This window comes from Carica papaya, chromosome 6 (genome assembly GCF_054855325.1).
Source record: "Carica papaya isolate Zhongbai chromosome 6, ASM5485532v1, whole genome shotgun sequence".
Lineage (NCBI taxonomy): Eukaryota > Viridiplantae > Streptophyta > Magnoliopsida > Brassicales > Caricaceae > Carica > Carica papaya.
In genome coordinates this window covers 10,772,282-10,792,411 of record NC_142314.1, presented here as the reverse complement: position 1 = coordinate 10,792,411, position 20,130 = coordinate 10,772,282, and the positions used below count along the sequence as shown (strand labels likewise).

The window sequence follows — 20,130 nt, the reverse complement described above, 5'->3', positions numbered from 1 at the left end:
GCAAAAGATGACTATGAGTGTCTACTTACTATAAATGTATTGAGCATTAATCTTCCTTAATTCATTATGCATTTTAATAAAATAAATAAATTTCTATTCTAACAGTAATATTATAATTTTTTTTTTAGTTTGACTAAATATAAAACATTTATGTTGAAAAAATGAGAACTATATTTCTTGTTTTTACCTTTATTCAGAATTTTTTTTTTAAAATTATTTTCTACTACTTTTTTTATAGAGATAAAATTTCATCCCATTCTGATATTTAATATTTTAGACAGTCATGTACTTATACCTAACAATATTTTTAAAAAAATAAAAATTAACATAAATATTTTTAACAATATAATAATTATTCAGTATAATCAACACATAAATGATTTCAGAAAATTTATTGGATATAAAAATATATTTAAATTTTTTTAACAAGATCTCTATAAATTTTGATATTTTTAATTAAATTCGTCAACGTCAAACTTAAATATTAAATATATAATCCGTTGACGCGTCACAACCGGAGAGAAACAACAAGAAAACATATCCACAAGGCCTCTGAAATTTATATTTTTTTAAAAAATTATTATCACCAATGTCAACGAATTTTTTATTTAAAATTAATTATTCATATTTCCAGAAATTATATAATAAAATTATAAGTGAACTGTTACGAAATAAACCAGACACTAAAATTTTTTATATCAATATTAAATATATTTTTAATTATTTAATCCGATGAAATTTTAGAACCGGAGGGGAAGAACCGGAGAATACGGGTAACATACATCGCTGAGTCATACCTGAATTGCCGCTAAATGTCAAGAACCTAATCCAGTAAGACGTGGACAGCTGGAATCCTCTTCCTCGCACGTAAACCCTAACCCTCTCTCTCACTTCTCCCCTCAGGCCTCAATCTGTACTCTCCACTCTCTCACTCACCGTGCACAACAAACACGCCCGTAGGATACCGCCACGCCAGATTCATATACACAAACATAAAGATATATCTTGTTCTGTATTTTTTTTTTTAACACACCGAGGTTTAAGAGCGAAAATCCCGGAAGAGCAGCGACGACAAACGGCAACCGGAGAACTGGATAGACTCGGTGTCGTGCAGCATTCAAAAACGTGGAAGCAGAGGAAACTGGTTCGTGCTGCTTTATTATTGTTATTATTTTCTTCTCTACGTGTATTTGTGTATATTCCTTGTAGATTTTTTGTGTTTTTCCCTTTTTTCGGTCAATCCTCAGCCGTCCGATGGTTTTCCTCAGAGTTGAAAGAAAAAAAAAAGGGAATTAAGAAAAGAAGCATCTAACAGAATAAGGGCCCGTTTGGTTCGGGTCATTGGGTCTCTCTCTCTCTGTCTCTGTCTCTCTCTCTCTCTCTCTCTCCTATTAAGCGTCGTCCAACTTGGACTTCCAGCTCATTCTCTCTCTCTCTCTCTCTCTCTCGCTTTTCCCTCCTACCGCCATGAAAGCAGGTTCTCTCTCTAGCTTTTTAATAAGTTTTACTGTTTCGGATCTTGAATTTTCCAGTTGTGGGTTTCGATTACTAGATTTTGTTCTTCCTTTTCTCGCTTCCTTTATTTGGTTTGTTCGGATTTAGTGAGTTTTTTTTTTTTCCGCTGAGAGGTTTTTTTTAAGGCTTCAGAGTTGATTTGTTTTTGGAAGTAGAAACAATGATGGGGCATGCTATGCCTTCAATTTGAAGTTCTCTAGCAGTTTATATGCCTTTTCAGGATTAATTTTTTGTTCTACTTCTGACCGCAAGTGTCATGGGACAAATAAGCTGCATGCTGTTAGGTGTTCAGGGTTTAAAGGAGCTGGGGGGTTAACTAGCTAGGGCAGCTTGAGATATTAGGTTTTGTTCTGAGGTGGCCTTAATACGTGAATTAAACTAGTTTCAGTGGAATTAAATGTAACCTGTTTCAGTTTGATTCTTGTAGCTGCCAATCTTGGATGAAAATTTTGAATCCATCGGCCAGAGCAGGTGGATACGCTTTTAGAAGTGTTGGGAATTTAGTTCGAGGAGGAGATTTGGTCTTCTTGGTGTAAAATACTCTTACTTCTAAAAGAAAAAATAGGTTTAAACTTGTGGTTAAGTCACATTTTCTCGATTGTGTAGGGATGAGCATTATCTGTTCTAGAATTTAGAGTCAGTGTAGGTTTAAGTTGAGGTAACCATAGGTGAATGCTGGAAACCTTACGAGAAAGATTTCGATGTCTAAACTTCGAAGGTTGATGTCCAAGAGATAACCGTAGGTGATTCATGTGAATTTCTGTTTGTATCCAGTGATTCATTGGAATATCTCATTGTCTCCCGTTAAGTTTCTAACTGCTCTTTTAGATTTAGACATCTAGACATGAAAATGATGGAAATATCTACTGCTCTGCTCATCTGGTTAGAAACGAAAGGTTGCAATTGGGCTTTTTTCTGGTTTACTTTCCAGTTGATTGAGAGGAAAAATACAGGAGGCTGGATACTGTATTTGGTTGCTTTTCATGTGCCATGCATGACCAGCAAGTTTGTGTTGCATTTGAATCTTATTTGAAGGGGAACATCATGCATACGGCCTCAAGTCAGTCAGTTGCAGCTTTTTGCTCGTCTACATGGTTATTAATTCTACCAAAAGACATTGAGAGAATGTTAATGTTTTGCTTCATAAATAATCTCCAAACTTTTGCCAGATTGTAAGCTTCAATAGTTATCAATAGTCTGTTCTTTTTCATGATTGCTATAATAATGAGGATAAAAATTTAATGGAGCACTAAGAACCTTGCTGACATAGAGACAACATGTTATTAGGAATAAAATATCTCATCTAAAATGCCAGTTTAAATTTGTATTTTACAACTTTGTATCTTCTCCTAAATACAAATTAATTTTCGTCTTTTACTAGTTAACAATAACAATGTTACATTGGTTTAAAATGGAAGCATATTATTTTCTGAACTGTTGTTATATGGTTTTGTTTTGTCAGGTTCTGCATAGAAATTCCTGAAGGATACACAATATTTGTTTAAATTGTTGAAACCGAGGGATTTTCCAAAGCAAACAAGAATGGGAACTGGAGAAGAGAGTACCCCTCCTAAGCCTTCTAAACCAGCTTCTTCAACTCAGGTCTGCGTTGGTTCCTCGCCCTACTAGAATGATCCTTCCTGTATTTCTTGCTAAAGAATATATAGCTGATCCTTCTTATATTTGCAGGAAATCCCAACAACGCCACCTTATCCTGATTGGTCAAGTTCAATGCAGGTTTGTTCTGTGTACAAAAGTTTTCTCTGGTTTATTCAAAGGTCAAAAGCCTATATTAATACAAAACCTGATGATTATTCGTAAGAGCTCACGGCTCAGCTCCTTGTTTAGGCTTATTATGGTGCTGGAGCTACTCCACCTCCCTTTTTTGCCTCAACAGTTGCTTCTCCAGGTCCTCACCCTTATTTGTGGGGAAGCCAGGTAAAAACCCTGTTTTCCTTTTAAATCATACAGAAATAGGCACCTCTTGATTTTCCGAGACTTCTGATTTGGTTCTTTGGTTTTTCATTCCTTCAGCATCCTTTAATTCCACCATATGGGACCCCAGTCCCATATCCAGCTATATATTCTCCCGGGGGAGTTTATGCCCACCATAGCATGACCACGGTAATATTCGATATCTTAATCTTATGCTGAAATTTCTCCATCATTAATTGCCATCTCGATGCTAACAGATTGTTCTTCCTCTTTTCTATCAGACTCCAAGCTTAGCACCGACAAATATGGAGGTGGAAGGGAAAGGCCCCGATACTAAGGAACGAACTTCTGTTAAAAAATCCAAGGGGACTTCTGGTGGCAAGAGTGTAGAGGGGGGGAAAGCAGCTTCAGGTTCCGGGAATGATGGTGCCTCCCAAAGGTTCTTTTTTGACATGCCTTTATTTTTTAAGTAACTCCTGATTATTGATTTTAAATTTGAGCTTTAACTTTCGAAGGCTAATTGTTTGGGATCAGAAGGTCCTTGAGCCCTTGGCATTATAGTGAAATATTTTCACACTCCTGTAAAGCACTAACACGGGTTTGTAAAAAAAATTATCTGAACAGTGCTGAAAGTGGAAGTGAGGGTTCGTCAGATGGAACTGATGAGAATCCTAATCAACAGGTACTTTTGTGTTTATGTATCATAAATATTTCGAAGGAAAAGTGCAATTCATGGTAATTGAATGGTCTTTCCCCATCAAATGGCTTGGTCATCTTCATCTAAATCCTTCTGGATTTTCGCTAGGAATATGCTGGAAGTAAAAAAGGAAGCTTCGACCAGATGCTCGCGGATGGTATGTTTTAACCTTTTTCCCACCAACTGTTCCTGTCATTCTCCCCTCTTTGGTAAAAACTTATTATTGCATTGACTTTCTTGGCAGCTAATGCACAGAATAATACTGCTGGTGCAATCCAACCTTCAGTACCTGGGAAGCCTGTGGTCTCAATGCCTGCTACCAATCTGAATATCGGGATGGACTTGTGGAACGCATCCTCTGCTGCTTCTGGTGCTGCAAAAATGAGACCAAACCCATCTGGAGCCTCATCGGCAATTGCTGCACCAATGCCCGAGCAATGGATTCAAGTACGAACTCCCTTTGTTTTGCATGATTTTTGGGTCTGCGAATCCCACCCGTATTTATCTTAGTTAATTTACTCTAGATTTACTTTTGTACTCTCTTCAATTTTTAATGATTTCATATATTGACCAATGTATATTTTTGTTTGACATGTTCATACAGTGAAGTTGGACTCATTGTTCATTTTATATCCTCAGATTTAATACTTTTGTGAATTCGAACAAGTGCTTTGTTCCTTTATGTCGTAGGTTTTGCCTCATGTATGATTTTGGTTTACTTCTCTGTAACAGATTTTGGGTTTACCAGATATGACTTCCTTGTTTCTTTTTAATATTTGCTGCTCATGCTTATTGTTATTAGGTATCTGTATTGTATGTGCATCTTTGGTTGACAATGGTTCTTCACAGGATGAGCGTGAACTGAAAAGACAGAAAAGAAAGCAATCTAACCGGGAGTCTGCTCGGCGGTCACGATTACGTAAGCAGGTCAGCAGACTTTTCTACTCTCAATCATTCTGATATATCGTGTTTTCTTTCATGATTTTTGTATGGGTCCATATACATGGAAAATCTTCCGATGCTAGGTTTCCTCTAACATTAAGACATGGATGATCATCCATGTTGAAAACTTTTATCTCCAATTTTACAACTATAATAATTTGTGTTAAATGCCTAATCATTGAACTGGTATTTTATTATTCATCATGCAACCAGGCGGAGTGTGAAGAGCTTCAGGCCAGAGTGGAAACCTTGACCAATGAAAATCACAATCTTCGGGACGAGCTTCAGAGGCTTTCAGAGGAGTGTGAGAAGCTAACCTCAGAAAATAATTCTATTAAGGTTTAAGTAATTCGTCCTCTTCCCCTCCAAAATCAGTTTTCTTGACTATTATTAGTTTACCTACTTTTCTCACTATTTTCACGCATGTAATCGAGAATCAAAATGAGAGAAAATGAAAATCTTTCCGGATTGAAATAGATACATTGTATTAAGAATGACCTTGCTGCTATTACAGGAGGAGTTGACGCGGGTATGTGGACCAGATGCAATAGCTAACCTTGAACAGACGGCAAAGGAGACAGTTGCCCATTCCCGGGGTGGTGAAGGAAACAGTTAAATAGTATGGTAGACACAGCTATGAGATAGAGCTTTTCGGCCAGAGCATAAAATTTCTTGGTCTACTCGAACTTTTACTACACTTTGTCTTTTTAATTGGGCACGAATACCTAGTTACTTTTCTTACTAATCTATACGGTTTTTAACCCTTTTTCCTCAGCAACTGTAATATTTATCTAGCAAAATTTTTAACAAGAATCAATATTGTTGTACTTGTATTATTATATGATTGGTTGAGAACAAGAAATAATTGTTAGTCTAGTGAGGAACCCACTTATTGATTTCACTTGCAGTGATTTTTGTCTTACTTTTTCTTAAAAGTTATCTATCCTCTGTACATGTGTTTTGTAAGTAATTGATTGGTTTTCTTCCCAATAATTTCATCAAACTGATAACTGAACTGCTGCACGAATTTCGAGAGGAACTGAGATGTGGGTCAAAGTATTCATCCGCAATTACTCATAAAGCCAGTGTACTTTCTACACAATCACTAATGAGATCATTGTTTGTATATAAAATACTAGTTCCCTCAATTTGGTACCACTTCAATTTAAACTGATATTTTGAGTAATTGTTTAGTCCTTTTTTAATTTCTTTTTCATTTTAGATCAGAGTTCTTGTCGGGACTTCTTGTACAAACATAAGAAAATTCAAAAATAAGAAATCAATTTTTTCAGAAGAAAAATATTAAGATGATAAGAAAAAAACTAATATTTTTTAGAAAATGAGTGCTTATATAGCAATTTAAAATGAAAGAGCACTAACTGCAAGTAATGGGGAACTATAACTTCGTTCAAATTTATTTAAAGGGGAATAATGCCCCAATATCTAGATCCGAACGTAGGATGAAAAAGTATATACAAGTGGCTAATGAAGAAGCAAAACCCCTAAAAAAGATCCCAACAAAAAGGGTATGGGGGCGAGAACAAGGTACTCCGAGACAAAAATGATGGGTTTGTTGTCGACCTTCAGGAGATGAATGGAAAGGTCATTTTTAAAACCCAAGTATATGCGAAATTCTATTGCTACACAGAAGGAAAAAAAATTGCAAAACTGCAAAATACACAATCAGTCATCAAGGTCAGATTCAACATCCATGATTGTCCTTGTTTGCCCTTCATCAGAAGTACTGTGTGCTCGCAGTTGATCTGAATCACCAGTGCCTCTTAATATTTGATCCACTGCTCCAATCAAGTTTAAAAATAATAGTTTACTCCGATGTAAGAAAAAGTATACTATTAATATATGTTTGCACTTACAGAATAAATAAGTAATCAATAAGCAAGAGAACAGTATAGCTTCATTCACCTGACCCAGTAATCTTCACAATCAGGGTCCTAGCAAATTGGAATTCTGATTGGTGTGCGTCGATGAGTTTGACCTGTAAGGTTGAAGAATCCAGGGAATGTCTCTGATGTTTTGATGGGTAAGATGTGAAACAAATTCTAAAAATTCACACATTTTTGCACAAACTTGGTACTATCTCAAATTTGAACCAACCAAACAGCTCTATAGGATTCAATTTACCAGCAAAGTAAAAGAAAAAAGAAACAAGAAACTGTTCAAGAGTTTCGTGCCTTCCAATTTTTCTTTTTCTTTCTTGTCTGTGCTTTTATATTTTTCTGGCTCGTCAAATACAATTAACATTCAACAAAACCATTGTTAGTGTTCCACATATTAGACTTATCCAGAACATACCATTTCGCCATATGCAAGGCCCGTTAATAGATCGAGTCTCGCTTGATGCCTTGACAAGAATGGACGCAGATGGAGATCATACAAATGCTTTGCCCCCTGCCATAGCAATTTGATTCTATAAATTCTAATGAATTAAGTTTTCTTGTGCACAAATGTAAGTAAAGTGTGCTACATGAAAATTCAGAAACTACAAGCATATTATAGTCTCCCATGGAGACATACAAAAGGAAATTAGGTGAAAACCATCCATAGGTTCAGAGCTTTGACACTTCTATGGCATTGGAAACAATAGCTTCCCAATGCATGAAGAGCAAAAGAAATAAAAACAGCATGGATGAATAGATACCAGATAGAAACAGAACAGGAAAAACAGCTTAATCTGTCATAAAGCAAGTCTAATCACTAGTTTTAGACAAAACAGAACTAAAAGTTTTCAGCTTACATCAATTGTTGGGAGTTGAAGCCAAACAAGAAATGCAAACTTCAGGTGATAATACAGAGGAACCCTACAAAAGATAAATAAAGATCATGATACAAATCAAGCACATCTACATACATACATAATAACATAAAAGCATCAATTCTGCTTGCATGTATGCGCAACGCTTGGCTCGATATTGACTTAAAATTTACATCTCAACAGTATAGCGGTTTGCTGAAAGAAAAGTATCCAATTTCATCAATATTTGCAAATGTAATCCACAATATACCATTATATCATTATACTCTTACAAGTAAAATACAATGACTTACAGACTGTTTGACCAACCTAAGAAATAACAATTGTTTTAAATATTTTACTCAGTTGGAACAAAAGAAATATAAAGAGGAAGAAAACAAGATAAGGATGGAAATGGCCGAAAATTTTACAACTATGAAAGAGGTGGAAACCATGAGAGATTCTGGAAAATTATAATCGAAAAAGGCACGCTATCACCACTTTATTTTCAAAGTAAAAGCAGAAGGGTGCAAAAATGTACCAGTGAAGAAACTTGTCTGCAAACACTTCCACAAGGCTGAAAGATCCATAAGCTGCAAAGTCCATCATTTCCAAAATTTAGACGCTTATTTACACTAATGCCATGAGTTATTGAATGCAATATCATATTCTCTAAACAAACAAAGAAGATTACACACCATTGACCCATATTAACTATCAAGCATCTCTCCACCAAAAAAACAACTATCAAGCATCTAATGTATACAAATAACCAAAAGGACATTAAGTGCTTATTTGATTCATACCATTAAGGTGCTACCGGCATTTTTTGAGATATTTTTTTAAGATAAATTAAGGTGCTATCAACATGATGGCTGTGTTTGTCAAACTACTTACTTCAGAGAACCCGACAGAAAACAAGTTATCTAGACAGATGCCTACATATCTAGAAGAAATTTCCACACGAGCAAATCATAAACAATGACAACATGTAGAGGCAAAATAGAAAATGGAGATGGAAGGAATTCTTTAACGAGCCGTGCAACAATGATCAGGATCTAATTAAATTGTAAGTCCTACTTATATATATATATCCCCTGCCCTTGTTAAGTACGCAACCTAATTGACAACAGATCAAGGTCTTGATGATTTACAGTGATAGTTTACACTGTCGAGATACAGGAAACCTAGTTTGCTGCACACAGATGCAGTAGAAAGTATGTATTGTAGAAGGATAATGAACAACATATGCAAAATGCAACAATCAAATTTTTTTTCTAGAAAATAAAGACACTATGATATGGTAATTTGACGAAATGATTGGATAATGAAGAACACAAGCAAAATGCAAGGATCAAAATCTTCTCCTTGAAGGTAAAGATTCTATAACCCCAGATTGACTACTCCTGTTTCTACTATTTTACATAACAAAACTTCTCAAATAAGGAATTCATATCCCTGACTCCCCACATTGTTTTTTCCGTTATTCCTATACAACCTCTACATATTTCCAATGACAGAATGTATAGAACCAGAACCAACAAATTGATCAGTTCCGCTTTCTGGAAGAAAAGTACTAATTTAACTTAAAAGGAAAAAATCATCCTGAATATAAAAATATATGGGTGTCCATGTTCTCATAAATAATGTGGAGGCAGATCATCCAACCAGTGACAGTTTTCAACAAAAAGGGCACAAAATTTACATGATATTAATAACATCTTAGATGAAAGGTCAGCAGATATTTCAACCTGCCCAATATATTAGCCATTTCTGTTGCTCTTTTGGATCTTTCCTCTCAATTGCCTTGAATGTAGAGTATACAGGTAAACCAATGCCCACAGTACAGCTGCAGAAACAAAAGCATTCAGGTGAGCTTCATATTCATAAATTCCTTTACTAAGCTTGTGTTATGGGCCACATGGCTGCTGAAAGCAATAGACAAATGACTGTTAGAGTGGTGACACATGGCCACTACGTGAGTGGCATATGGCTGCTATGAGAAAAATGTTTTATTTAATGATATAACTAGTCGTTGGAATAAATGTGAAGATATTTTCAGGATATGGAGGTAGTTACTTCTTAGGAGAAGTTATGTTTCTTTTATAAAAACGTAATTGTAATCTAAATAACAAAAAATTTATTAAAAAGTTCTTTGAGTACTTGAAATTCTAGGAGATCATTGCATTCTCTCTTAAGGAGTGCAGACTATTAATCAAAATCTCATAACTAAATCATGAGTAAGGACTATAATAATTGGTATCGAGCCAGAAGTTATGGGTGATTTATGTTTGATGTTTGAATCTTTTTCTCAAAACTTCCTAAAAAGATCACGATCAATACAGTATTAAGCTTGATCTGTTGGCAAATTGTTTCCATGAAGTTTCTGTAGATCTTTCTCCCAGAAGAAGTGCACTACACAAAAAAGGACAAGGCTGTGTCCATCATGGTCAGCAAGTGCACCACAGTGGTGGTCTTGCCGCAAAATAAAGAAGCCTTTTCATTCCAAGGTACAGCAAGCTTGATTTCACCAGTAAGAAATATAATAGGCTGCTCGTGAGTCTCAACATTAGGAAATGACCAACCAGACAGATGCAGTTAGAGTGCTCTATTTGGAACCCAAAGTAAGAAACATGATCTAGGTGCAGTGTGAACCTGGTGCAGACTTCACCAGAAGTGTGCATTCTAGTAGGAGGAAACGAAGAAGAGAGAGAAAGAAAAAAAAAGAGAGGGAAATCTAAGGAGCAAAACAAGATAGAACTTAGATCTCTTGCCAGTGCTAAGTGTCTCTATGAGAGGAGGGAAAATCGGTGCTGGCAAGAGCTTTATGATTTGTGATAACATGGTAAATTTCAGTTCTTTTCAATCTAATAAGTCAAATCACATTTTTCATTTATGTTTGAGAAGCAGCTATCCTGGGCTGAAAAAGGAGAGCACAGAGTGAAGAATCAAATAGTGGTAAATCAACAAGGTTTGCTTCCAACATTTACTGGCAGCCAATTTTCTAGGATGATCCAACCGAGAAAATTGTAATCCAATAATATGTTTCTGTATTTCATTGAGTTTGTACGATATCCATGACTTCCTTATCTTGTCTTTTACATCTTCACATTGCTTATGCAGTCAATAGTAATTTGATTTTGCATTTTAAGGATCCAAAAATCAGACAAAAAGATAATTGATTAGAAGAAAGAGTTTTCTATGCTTAAAAAAAAAAAAAATTCTATTTTCACTTACTTGCCTCTCTATTAAATAGCATAACTCCCTACTGCCACTTTTTGGTTTCACATCTAGTTTCAGTGCTTGAGGAATATTGTTATGAGCCACATGACTACTGGAAATGGTTGACACATAGCTGCTAGAACAAAACTGTTTTTCTTCTATTTGGTTATCTAGTTTTATTTAATGATATAATTACCTATTGGGACAACTTTGAAGATAGTGTCTAGGATATGGGAGACAAGTGCTCAGGTAGTTTCTAGATGTGAGGGTAGTTCCTTAGGTAGTTTCTAGGATGTGGAAATAGTTACTTTTTAGGAGAAGTTATATTCTCTTGTATTAAAATATATTACTAGTCTAAACAAGATATGCAAAAAAATTGTCTAAAAATTTCTTGAGTACTTCAAACTAGAAAATTGTTGGGTTCGATAAGAACGAGCCTGTATTATTAATCAAATTCTCATAATTAGATCCTAATTAGTGACCATAACAACTTAGGAGAAATGGTTGGCCTCATCAATTTTAGGGGACCAAAAACAAATGCTAATCTAAGCCAGAAAGGAAATATATATTCGTATCTAATATGTTTAAAATATATCAATCAAAACTCACCATGCCGTACGAATTACAATGTTGGAACCAAGTGGGGAAAGAAGCAACCGCAATCCAACCTAAAATGTGATGGTTAAAAAAAAATTAATGAGCCTCTAAGACAGATGGTGAGTCTTAAAATGTGTAAGAGTAACACAAACTAAACAAAATTCTGCTAGCAATAAGGATTAAGTTCTTCTAAGTACATAACTCATTATGGAAAATTACATAAGAAACTTACTGCTCATGCAAAAAGAGAGGAAGAGACAGAAAGCAGAGTACTTGCATGATTATGAATTAACTGAACCGAGTCTCTAACAACACAATCGCACACTTCATGCAACAAAACATGAATCAAACAAGTTTACCACCTAAAACTACAGCCACTTTAGGACAAGCTCTATCAATTTTAGAAATAATACAAACCTAAACTCAGCTCCATAAATTTCCTCCTCTATCTAATACTAATCGATAATTTGTCAGTAGATTTTCAACCTTTTGGCTTAACTTGGGTTTGATCATACCAGAATTTCTGGAAATGAACTTGATGATTAGAGGAAAACGGAGAAATCGAAACAGGAAATCGAAAGGCAACAATCATTAATACAGACAAAAAACATCGAGGAGCCGACCAAAAGCAATGAAATCAATAGCACGTTCAAGATCCAAGCTGAGAGATGAAGGTCACAGAGAAGTTCCGTCCTCACCTCGTTGGTTACGCTGGATCCAAGAATAGACATGGGATGAATCTGTAGAGAAATACCGATCAATTAGTATTTACATTTTCTTCATCAGGGTTAATTGATACTTAAGGCATTTCTAATATTTGATCAACTATAAACATAGCTAAACTAAATTCGGCGTTCCGAAAAAAGAAACAAACGGAGACAAGTATGGGAGCGAAAACGATGTCGTAGGAGGAACTTCGGCTGGGAAGTAAAAAAGAAATTCAACCAAACGACGACGTCTGCAGAGGCCAGTCGAGTTTGGACCCAACATTCAAATCTCGGGCCTGAAGTCTATACGAACTTCAAAATGGTCCAATCCAAAGACTGACGAAGTAAATGGTCAACGATACAGTTGACCTTGACCCAGAAAATTGGCCTGTTTCACCTGTTTCAGGAGGAGAAGGTTTTGATTGGACAGCGACACATACAAGAGCCATAGCTATGGGAGATACGGTCGATTAACTTGCCGTTTTGATGAAAAACGTGGGCAACCATGTTAAACTTTCTCTTTTTATAAAGCTAATTTATTTTTTCACTTTTTGATACTAGGGGTACGAAAACCTTGGGGTGTCAGCTTTGAATTGTATAAATTTATGAAATTAAAGTCTAGATGATTGTGTTATCTATGTGGCTCAGTGCACCTTTGTATCCCCTTAGGTATAACAAAAAAGAAAATAAGATCAAGACTTAACCTAATAACAGTATAGGAATGAGATTTTTTCACTCCAACTTAGAGTTTTTTCAGATAATCATTGAGTTCAGGTTGGATCGAATTCGTATTAACGAAAAATTTATATCGATGGTTAAATGTATTTAAGTTTAATTTATTAAAACTCATTCAAATTCGATCCAATTATATATTTTTTTTGTTTAATATAACTATTGATACATTTATATTTATGTAAATATTTATCTTTTAGTAAAATATTTATGATATAATTTTTTATTGATATAAGCACATAAATATTTATATAAACATAAGTATATAAATAACCCGTTAATTCAATATCATATCTTGAAGAATGATATGAATCAAAACTTAATATTTATAAGCTAAATTATTATGATTATTGTAAAACTCTGATTAGAGTCTCACTTGAATGATTTTTATTAATTTTTTACTTTTAATAATAAGGAGCTCTTTTATTAGTTGTTGCAATTAAAAGCTTCCTTTTATCAGACGGAATTTTAGTTTTTTTTTTTTTTCAATTATATTTCATAAAAATATTATAGAGATGTTGAATAAAGTATATACTTCTGTTTAACAAGAATAAAAATATATAATATAATTATACTGTAATTAAAATTTAGAAATATATTTACAGATTCCCCATTAAAAAAAGTAATAATTTAAAAGATTTTGTGAAATAAACCTATAATCATAAATCTTAAAAGAATTAAAAAATATATTAATGATAAACTTTTCTTCTACCAGAAAATCAGAAGGTGAATCTGTTTTTTTTTTTCTTTAAAAAAACAATTTATTGGAAAATTATTAAAATTATTTTCTTAATTCTGATTAAATTTATATATTAGGCATACATTCCCAATTATGTTTACACACTATTAATATTTTAAAACCACTGGGAGATATGATGAAGAAAATCAACAAATAAAATAATAAAATTTGTTTCATTATTGACTCATTTCTCCAATTAGTTTTTCAAACCTTATATAGGATAGAAATGAGAATACTCAACATATGGTATTTTTAAGAGATCTTTAATTACTAATACAAAATTAAAATAATAATAATAAAGAAATAAAAATAAACTACAAAAAAATTCACAAAGGAAAGGGATTTAAACGTATAATTACATCCCCATTAATTAATTAAGCACCCCCCCTAATTTAATTAATTAAAAGTTAAGACCTCATGTAATTACCTAATTCGATTTTGAAGTTTGAATTTGATTTCTAACACCTCCATGCTGATGTGGCAACGAGGGCCCTATCTTGCCAGCATAGAACCAACTCGGCTTGTCGTTTTGCCACGTGGAACCCCCTGACCTGCATCTTCCCTAACAAACACTCCGCCTGAAAGTCCGCGAACTGACTCAACGATACCGGCCTCATTCCCGCCCCGAAGAAAAGCTCCTTCCAGGAGGAGGACCCCACACGCGGCCCAGCTGCGCCTTCAACCGCCGCCAAGATCTTAGGGCGTACTAAGAACATCTCTATCCTCCTCACCCAATCACCCGCCGCAACGGCTGCCGTGTCTAGTGATTCCAACATCATCGAGTAGAACTCCAGACTGCTCACGAACTCTCGACGGAATGACGTCGCTCCGGAGCTCTCCGTCCATCCTTCACTGTCCACGAAAACGACGACGCTCGGAGACACTCGTCGCAGATCGGAGACGAACCCGGCGGCTCCGTTTTCAGAACTTAGACGGCGAAAGATTGCCGGAGATAGAAGAACGGCGGTTCTCTCTCCTTCCATGAATTTGATTGTTTTAAAAGACAACATCTCGAAACTCCGAGCAAGAACGAACTCGATCTGGAACCGGATTCTCAGCTCCTGAGCGAATTGAGTGAGATTGTCTTTGACCAGCCTGGTTTCTATGGCGTACTCTTCTGGTACAACAGCTGTAACTCGGACAAACGGAGGCCCCAGTCTAGAAGAATCGGTTCTTTCGGCCATTTCTCGCATAAGCGAAGCGTACTGGCCGCCGAAACCGATATCGAAGTCGACGATGTGAAGAAAAGGTGACGATGGCCAGTCGAGGGAGTCGAGGAGGGCTTGATTGACGGTGAATTGAGCGAACATAGGGATCGGAGAGAGTCCAGAGAAAGCCTTATAGGCTCTGATGGTCTGTACGATCTCGTACCATGAAGACAACCGAGCGGCTCGGTTGGTCCCGGAGAGGAGCGACACGAGAGCTTCTTTGAAGAAAAACGCGGCTCTCTGTATCGGTTTCCCGACGGGAGATCGTAACCGTTGATTGAGCCGCGCCAATATTGCCTGGGCGAGTTGCAACTCGTTTGAATCGAAGCAGTCTGCTGCTCGAATCAGCTCCTCTATGAAATCAAATCCCACGTTCAGATTACTAAAACCATTGAAATTGTTGCACAGATGATCAAGAGAGTTTAATCCGTAACCTGAATTCTGGTTAGAGTACACATCTTGAAGATTAATATCTGCATGATTAACCAACTGCGGATTACTATCGAACTGCTGAGAAGCAATGAAGTCGGTGAAGTGAGAGACGACTTGATGATGATCGCTGCAAGGAGTTAACTGAGAAACACTCCTCAAATTAGTTGCAGAGTCATCATCCAACCCCAAATCCCTCATGATTGAATCCCAATCCATATTCCGCAGGACATGTTCATCCCATTCGAGAGACTGATGAGATGGGTCTGCAGCCGCGACGCCCGAAATCACATCGGTAGTCGGCGCCGGCTTTTCCGTTGCAGGACTGGGACTCCCTCGAAGATCAAGGACCGATGTGGGCTCATAGCAGGAAGTGGGATTGCTGTGAAAGCCGAGATTTGGGGCCGGATTGGCGGAATTGTTGGTGTTGGGTTTAGGAGGTTGATTGGTCTGTGGAGATGAAGTAACAGGGACTCTCATAGCTGAAGAAGAGAAAGAGAGAGGGAAGAACAGAGCACACCCAAGGTACGTCTCTGTGGCTCTTTTTCCTCTCGTGTGTGTTTTGGTTATAAATTTGAAAATGGGGAAGATGGTGGGGGTGGGTTTTTTTAGTGGGAGCTTTTGGGTGTTATGATTGATAGCTTTTTTATCTTTGCGTGTGTGTGCATAGAGTCTATGGACATGGACATGGACATGGACATGGACATGGACATGGCCATAGTCGACACGAGTCAGGCTCTGCCTTTTTTTATCTCTTTGAAGCTTCTTGTTCAAGTTTCAAATAAATATTAATTTACTTTAATGATCTGTTTAATCATGTTTTAATCTTTATTTTCTTCAGCCTTTTGGAAGGTTCTTGTTGATTTTTCAGTCGTATATTGTAGACTGAGCTCGCCTAAACTGTCTGGAGAGTCCAAAAGAACAGGCTTATCGTTAATTTGGATCTTTAAAGATTGATGCATGTATTGAAAATATTCAGGGTCCAAGTAAAAATAATTAAGAACTTAAAAAGAGTTGTCAATCATGCACTTCAAATTCTATTTTTGTAACTTTTATTTTATAAAAAAAAAATTATATTTATGAGTTTTATAACTCATTTATAATTTATAATTCATGAATAGATATTTCTCAATTTAAAATAAAATAAAAAATTATAATACCATAACCTTTTATTTAGTAATTAATAATTTATAAATTCTAGGCAATATTCAATTCAATACATACTCTTCTATGTTGCTCCCACTAGTTGAAAATTTTACTTTTGAAATGAAAATTAAACTCAAATTGTTAAAGTGTAAATTATATTTTCTTATCAATCATATGTTGAGAAACCATAAAAAATAGTATATGAATTTAGTTTCTAACCTTTTCAAACAAATTAGTTTTTAACTTTTTAATAAGTCATCAATTTTATATATATATATATATATTTATATTTAAAATCAATTATTAAGTTAACTTATGTTTTAAATAAACTAATTTTTAGGTTCATCATCAACACGGGCTAAAAATTAATTACATGATTGTCTCATGTATTAATTTAATTTATTTAAAATTTATCTGATTTTAAAAATTCAAACCATACTTACTAAGAAGTATCTCTTCTAGCTAAACTCTATATATTAAAATTTAAATATCTAAAAAATCTTATACTAATATCAGAAAAATATCAGGAAAAATATTTATTTCAATGCTAATTATGTAAATATCACAGTTTACATGTATATAAAAACAAGTTAAATGTAACATTCAGCCTTGAAAATTTAATCCTGGATAATTTTACATTAATAAAATAATATATTAAAATAATTTAATTTTTATTAAATTTTTTGAGAAAAATTAGAATTAGAGATGAAATTGAAAACAATTTTGGGAAAATGGATAAAACTGTGAATAATGAGGAGTGTTTTTAAAAGATAAATTTAAAATAAGGGGTAAAATTGTAAAACGAAAAAATACGGTCGCGTGGAACAACCACGTCAACAGCACCGCGAGTCAGAACGCGTTGCGTGGCGGACACGCTGACACCGGCTCCACGTAGGAGCCACGCAGGCGATCCGCGTGCCTAGGCGATCCGATAGCCCAGATCGCATCTCGCATGCGCGAACGATCTAGATGCATTTTCTCTTCAGGCGCGATCGAACGATCATATTCAATCTCCGAATAAGAGAGATCCAACGGACGAGAGAATGTCACGTGTCCCTGCACAAACGGCCCAGATCGACTCAGGGAGGGTATTTAAACTTCACATTCTAGAAAATCCTAACCCTAACCGCACTAGTTCACGCCGGAGAAGAAGAACAAGGGCAGTCAGAAAGAAACTAACCACCATTACCGCCATACTAGAGCCATCATCGATGTCGAAAAGGTATTTTTTTTTCTCCTTCTCGTTCGAAATTCAATTCTAAACCTACCCACACCCATATCAAAGTCAAAAGGTCATGAGGTAAGCTGAAAACCGTGAGTGGAGTTTGGCCGAGTCGCCACGGATGCAACCCAAAACCCCTCCGATGAGCCGTTTTTCATTTTCTATCTCCTTTGATTCTTTGACCTTTGTGTTTTTCATCTTTTTCTGGTACATGTTAGTCGAAGAGAAGCCCCAACCGCGAGAGAGGAACGGTGGAGCAGCTGTACCGGAAAACTCCTCCGCCGGTAAAGTCTTAGTTTTGTACCTTTTCGGGCCAACAGAGGTCCCCTAACTTGATTTTTCGTAGGTTTTCATGTAAAACCAGTCAAAATTGGCCTAAACTAGCTAAAAACGATTGGCTAAGAGGAACTGCCGCTGTGGGCGGAGGAGCTGGTGCCGGAGCACGGTGGCAGCGTCGTGGTAAAACCCTAAATTGGTTGAAAAAATTTAAAAACATCTATTTTGGCCTTTTGATGTATTTTTGGATATATGAAGGGTATTTTTAATTTCCGCAGGAAAAATTTAGAAAATCTGGGGACCACCAATAGGCGTAGTGAAAAATACGGTATTTCATACACCAATTTGAGGTAAGAATCTCTCACTTTTTTTTTTTCGTTATGGTAAATTAAAGTTTAATAATCGATAACATTGTGTTTTGTAAAAATTAGAAAAAAAAATCTTAAAATTAATTACATGTCACCAGTGGAGCCAGAATCTGTCAGTGTATAATTGCCCTGCCTTATTCGTGTTGCCTATTTATTTTTTTATACTGTCTAAATTGTTTATTGTTACACCGTGTGTTTTAAATTGTAAATTTTAATTGCTTTCTTGTTTATTGATTGCTTAACCATTATTTTTATCTGTTGACTGATTTGAAATAAATATCCTAATTACGTTTATTGATTGTTAAAGTATAAATTTGTATTATTTGCTTAAATGTTGTCCTATTAATATGTAAATATGAAATGAGATGTTGTTATGCGATTAATGATTAGTTGATGATGTGAATCTATGTATGAAAGACTTATTGGGTACCCTGGAAAAGGGTGGACGCGCCGGATAAATAGGGTGTAATACTTGAGCCCGAATTTTGGTCCAGAATTAATTTTAATATTTTAAAAATTTATTTTAATTTTTTTGTTGAATTATGGAAAAAAATAGGTTAGGAATGAAATTTAAAATAATTTTGAGAAAAAAGGTGAAAATTTTGGTCCGGATGGTGTTTTCAAAAGAAAAATTAGAAACTAGGGATCAGAGTGCAAATAAGGAGAATTTTGCTACGTAGAACTGCCTAGTCAGCAATCTTGACGAACTGGAGTACGCTGCGTGGCAAAGCACGCTGACATGGGATGCCATGCGGGTAATCTGCATGCCCTGCGATCGAACGACCCAGGGTTGATCCTGCATGCGTGGACGGTCTGGATTTGTTCTCCCTTTAAATGCAATCGGACGGTCGAGATCAAATCGCGATGAACGGTTCAGATTCATTTCTTCTTTAAACGTGATCAGACAGTCGAGATCAAATGCGATAAATGGTCCAGATTAACACGAGAGGGGTATAAATATTTGGCATTACGCTGAATTCAAACCCTAGCTGCCAGCCTCCCGCTGGAGAAGAAGAACTAGGCGTTGGAGAATGGAGCCGACCGCCGACAGCCATCGCACCAGAGCTTCCTCTGATCGCCAAAAAAGATAAAAATTCTTCTATCCACTCATAATTTGATTTAGAGTACCCCCATGGCTAAATCAGAGCAAAAAAAAAAACAAAAAAACAGTGAGTGAGCCGAAAACTGCAGATAAAGTCAGGCGGCACCGCTGCAGGCAAAACTTGCAACCTCCTCCGATGATCTCTTTCTGTTTTCTGTTTCGTGCGATTTTTCTACCGTTGTATTCACCGTTCTATTTTCTACAGGTTGACCGAAGAAAAACTCTCAGTCGCGAAGGTGAGCTGGCGGAGCTGTCGCACCTGGAAAACCCCACTACTAGTAGGTTTTTGTTTTCTAGTTTTTTTCGGCCAACTGAGGCCCCCTAACATGTTTTTTTTACAGAGATATGTATAAATTGGCCGAAACTGGCCAGAACTGACTGAAAACGGCTAAGCTAAGGTAAACCGTCAATGTGGGCAGCGGTGCTGTCGTTGAAGCACGACGGTGCCACTGTGTCAGAACTTCTAAATTGGTCGGAAAGGGTATTTTTCACCGATTTTAGATTCCTATGGTATTTTAAGTACGTGACAAGTGTTTTGGAT

The 20,130-nt window shown here is 35.9% G+C and overlaps 3 protein-coding genes across 4 annotated transcripts; 1 reads left to right on the top strand and 2 right to left on the bottom strand.

Moving 5' to 3' along the window:
• Nucleotides 1-841: 841 nt before the first annotated feature.
• Nucleotides 842-5,990, top strand: GBF1 (G-box binding factor 1). Of its 2 annotated transcripts, none has more exons than XM_088221774.1 (12): nt 842-1,144; nt 2,978-3,117; nt 3,205-3,252; nt 3,364-3,453; nt 3,550-3,639; nt 3,732-3,889; nt 4,075-4,132; nt 4,256-4,304; nt 4,392-4,594; nt 4,997-5,074; nt 5,303-5,428; nt 5,604-5,990. In XM_088221774.1, exons 2-12 carry the CDS (start codon nt 3,058-3,060, stop codon nt 5,703-5,705), a joined length of 1,062 nt encoding a protein of 353 aa, XP_088077900.1. In that variant the 5' UTR covers nt 842-1,144; nt 2,978-3,057; the 3' UTR covers nt 5,706-5,990. The 2 variants fall into 2 exon arrangements, with proteins under 2 accessions (XP_088077900.1, XP_088077901.1); XM_088221775.1 differs by lacking the exon at nt 842-1,144 and adding an exon at nt 1,323-1,477.
• Nucleotides 5,991-6,478: 488 nt separating this feature from the next.
• HVA22K (HVA22-like protein K) lies at nt 6,479-12,626 on the bottom strand. Its single transcript, XM_022033187.2, has 8 exons — nt 12,359-12,626; nt 11,673-11,731; nt 9,593-9,690; nt 8,383-8,434; nt 7,845-7,908; nt 7,403-7,498; nt 7,013-7,085; nt 6,479-6,885 (listed from the first exon to the last, which is right to left on the bottom strand). Exons 1-8 carry the CDS (start codon nt 12,389-12,391, stop codon nt 6,773-6,775), a joined length of 588 nt encoding a protein of 195 aa, XP_021888879.1. The 5' UTR covers nt 12,392-12,626; the 3' UTR covers nt 6,479-6,772.
• Nucleotides 12,627-13,997: 1,371 nt separating this feature from the next.
• HAM4 (GRAS family transcription factor) lies at nt 13,998-16,093 on the bottom strand. Its single transcript, XM_088223458.1, has 2 exons — nt 15,481-16,093; nt 13,998-15,399 (listed from the first exon to the last, which is right to left on the bottom strand). Exons 1-2 carry the CDS (start codon nt 15,953-15,955, stop codon nt 14,297-14,299), a joined length of 1,578 nt encoding a protein of 525 aa, XP_088079584.1. The 5' UTR covers nt 15,956-16,093; the 3' UTR covers nt 13,998-14,296.
• Between the last annotated feature and the right edge of the window lie 4,037 nt (nt 16,094-20,130).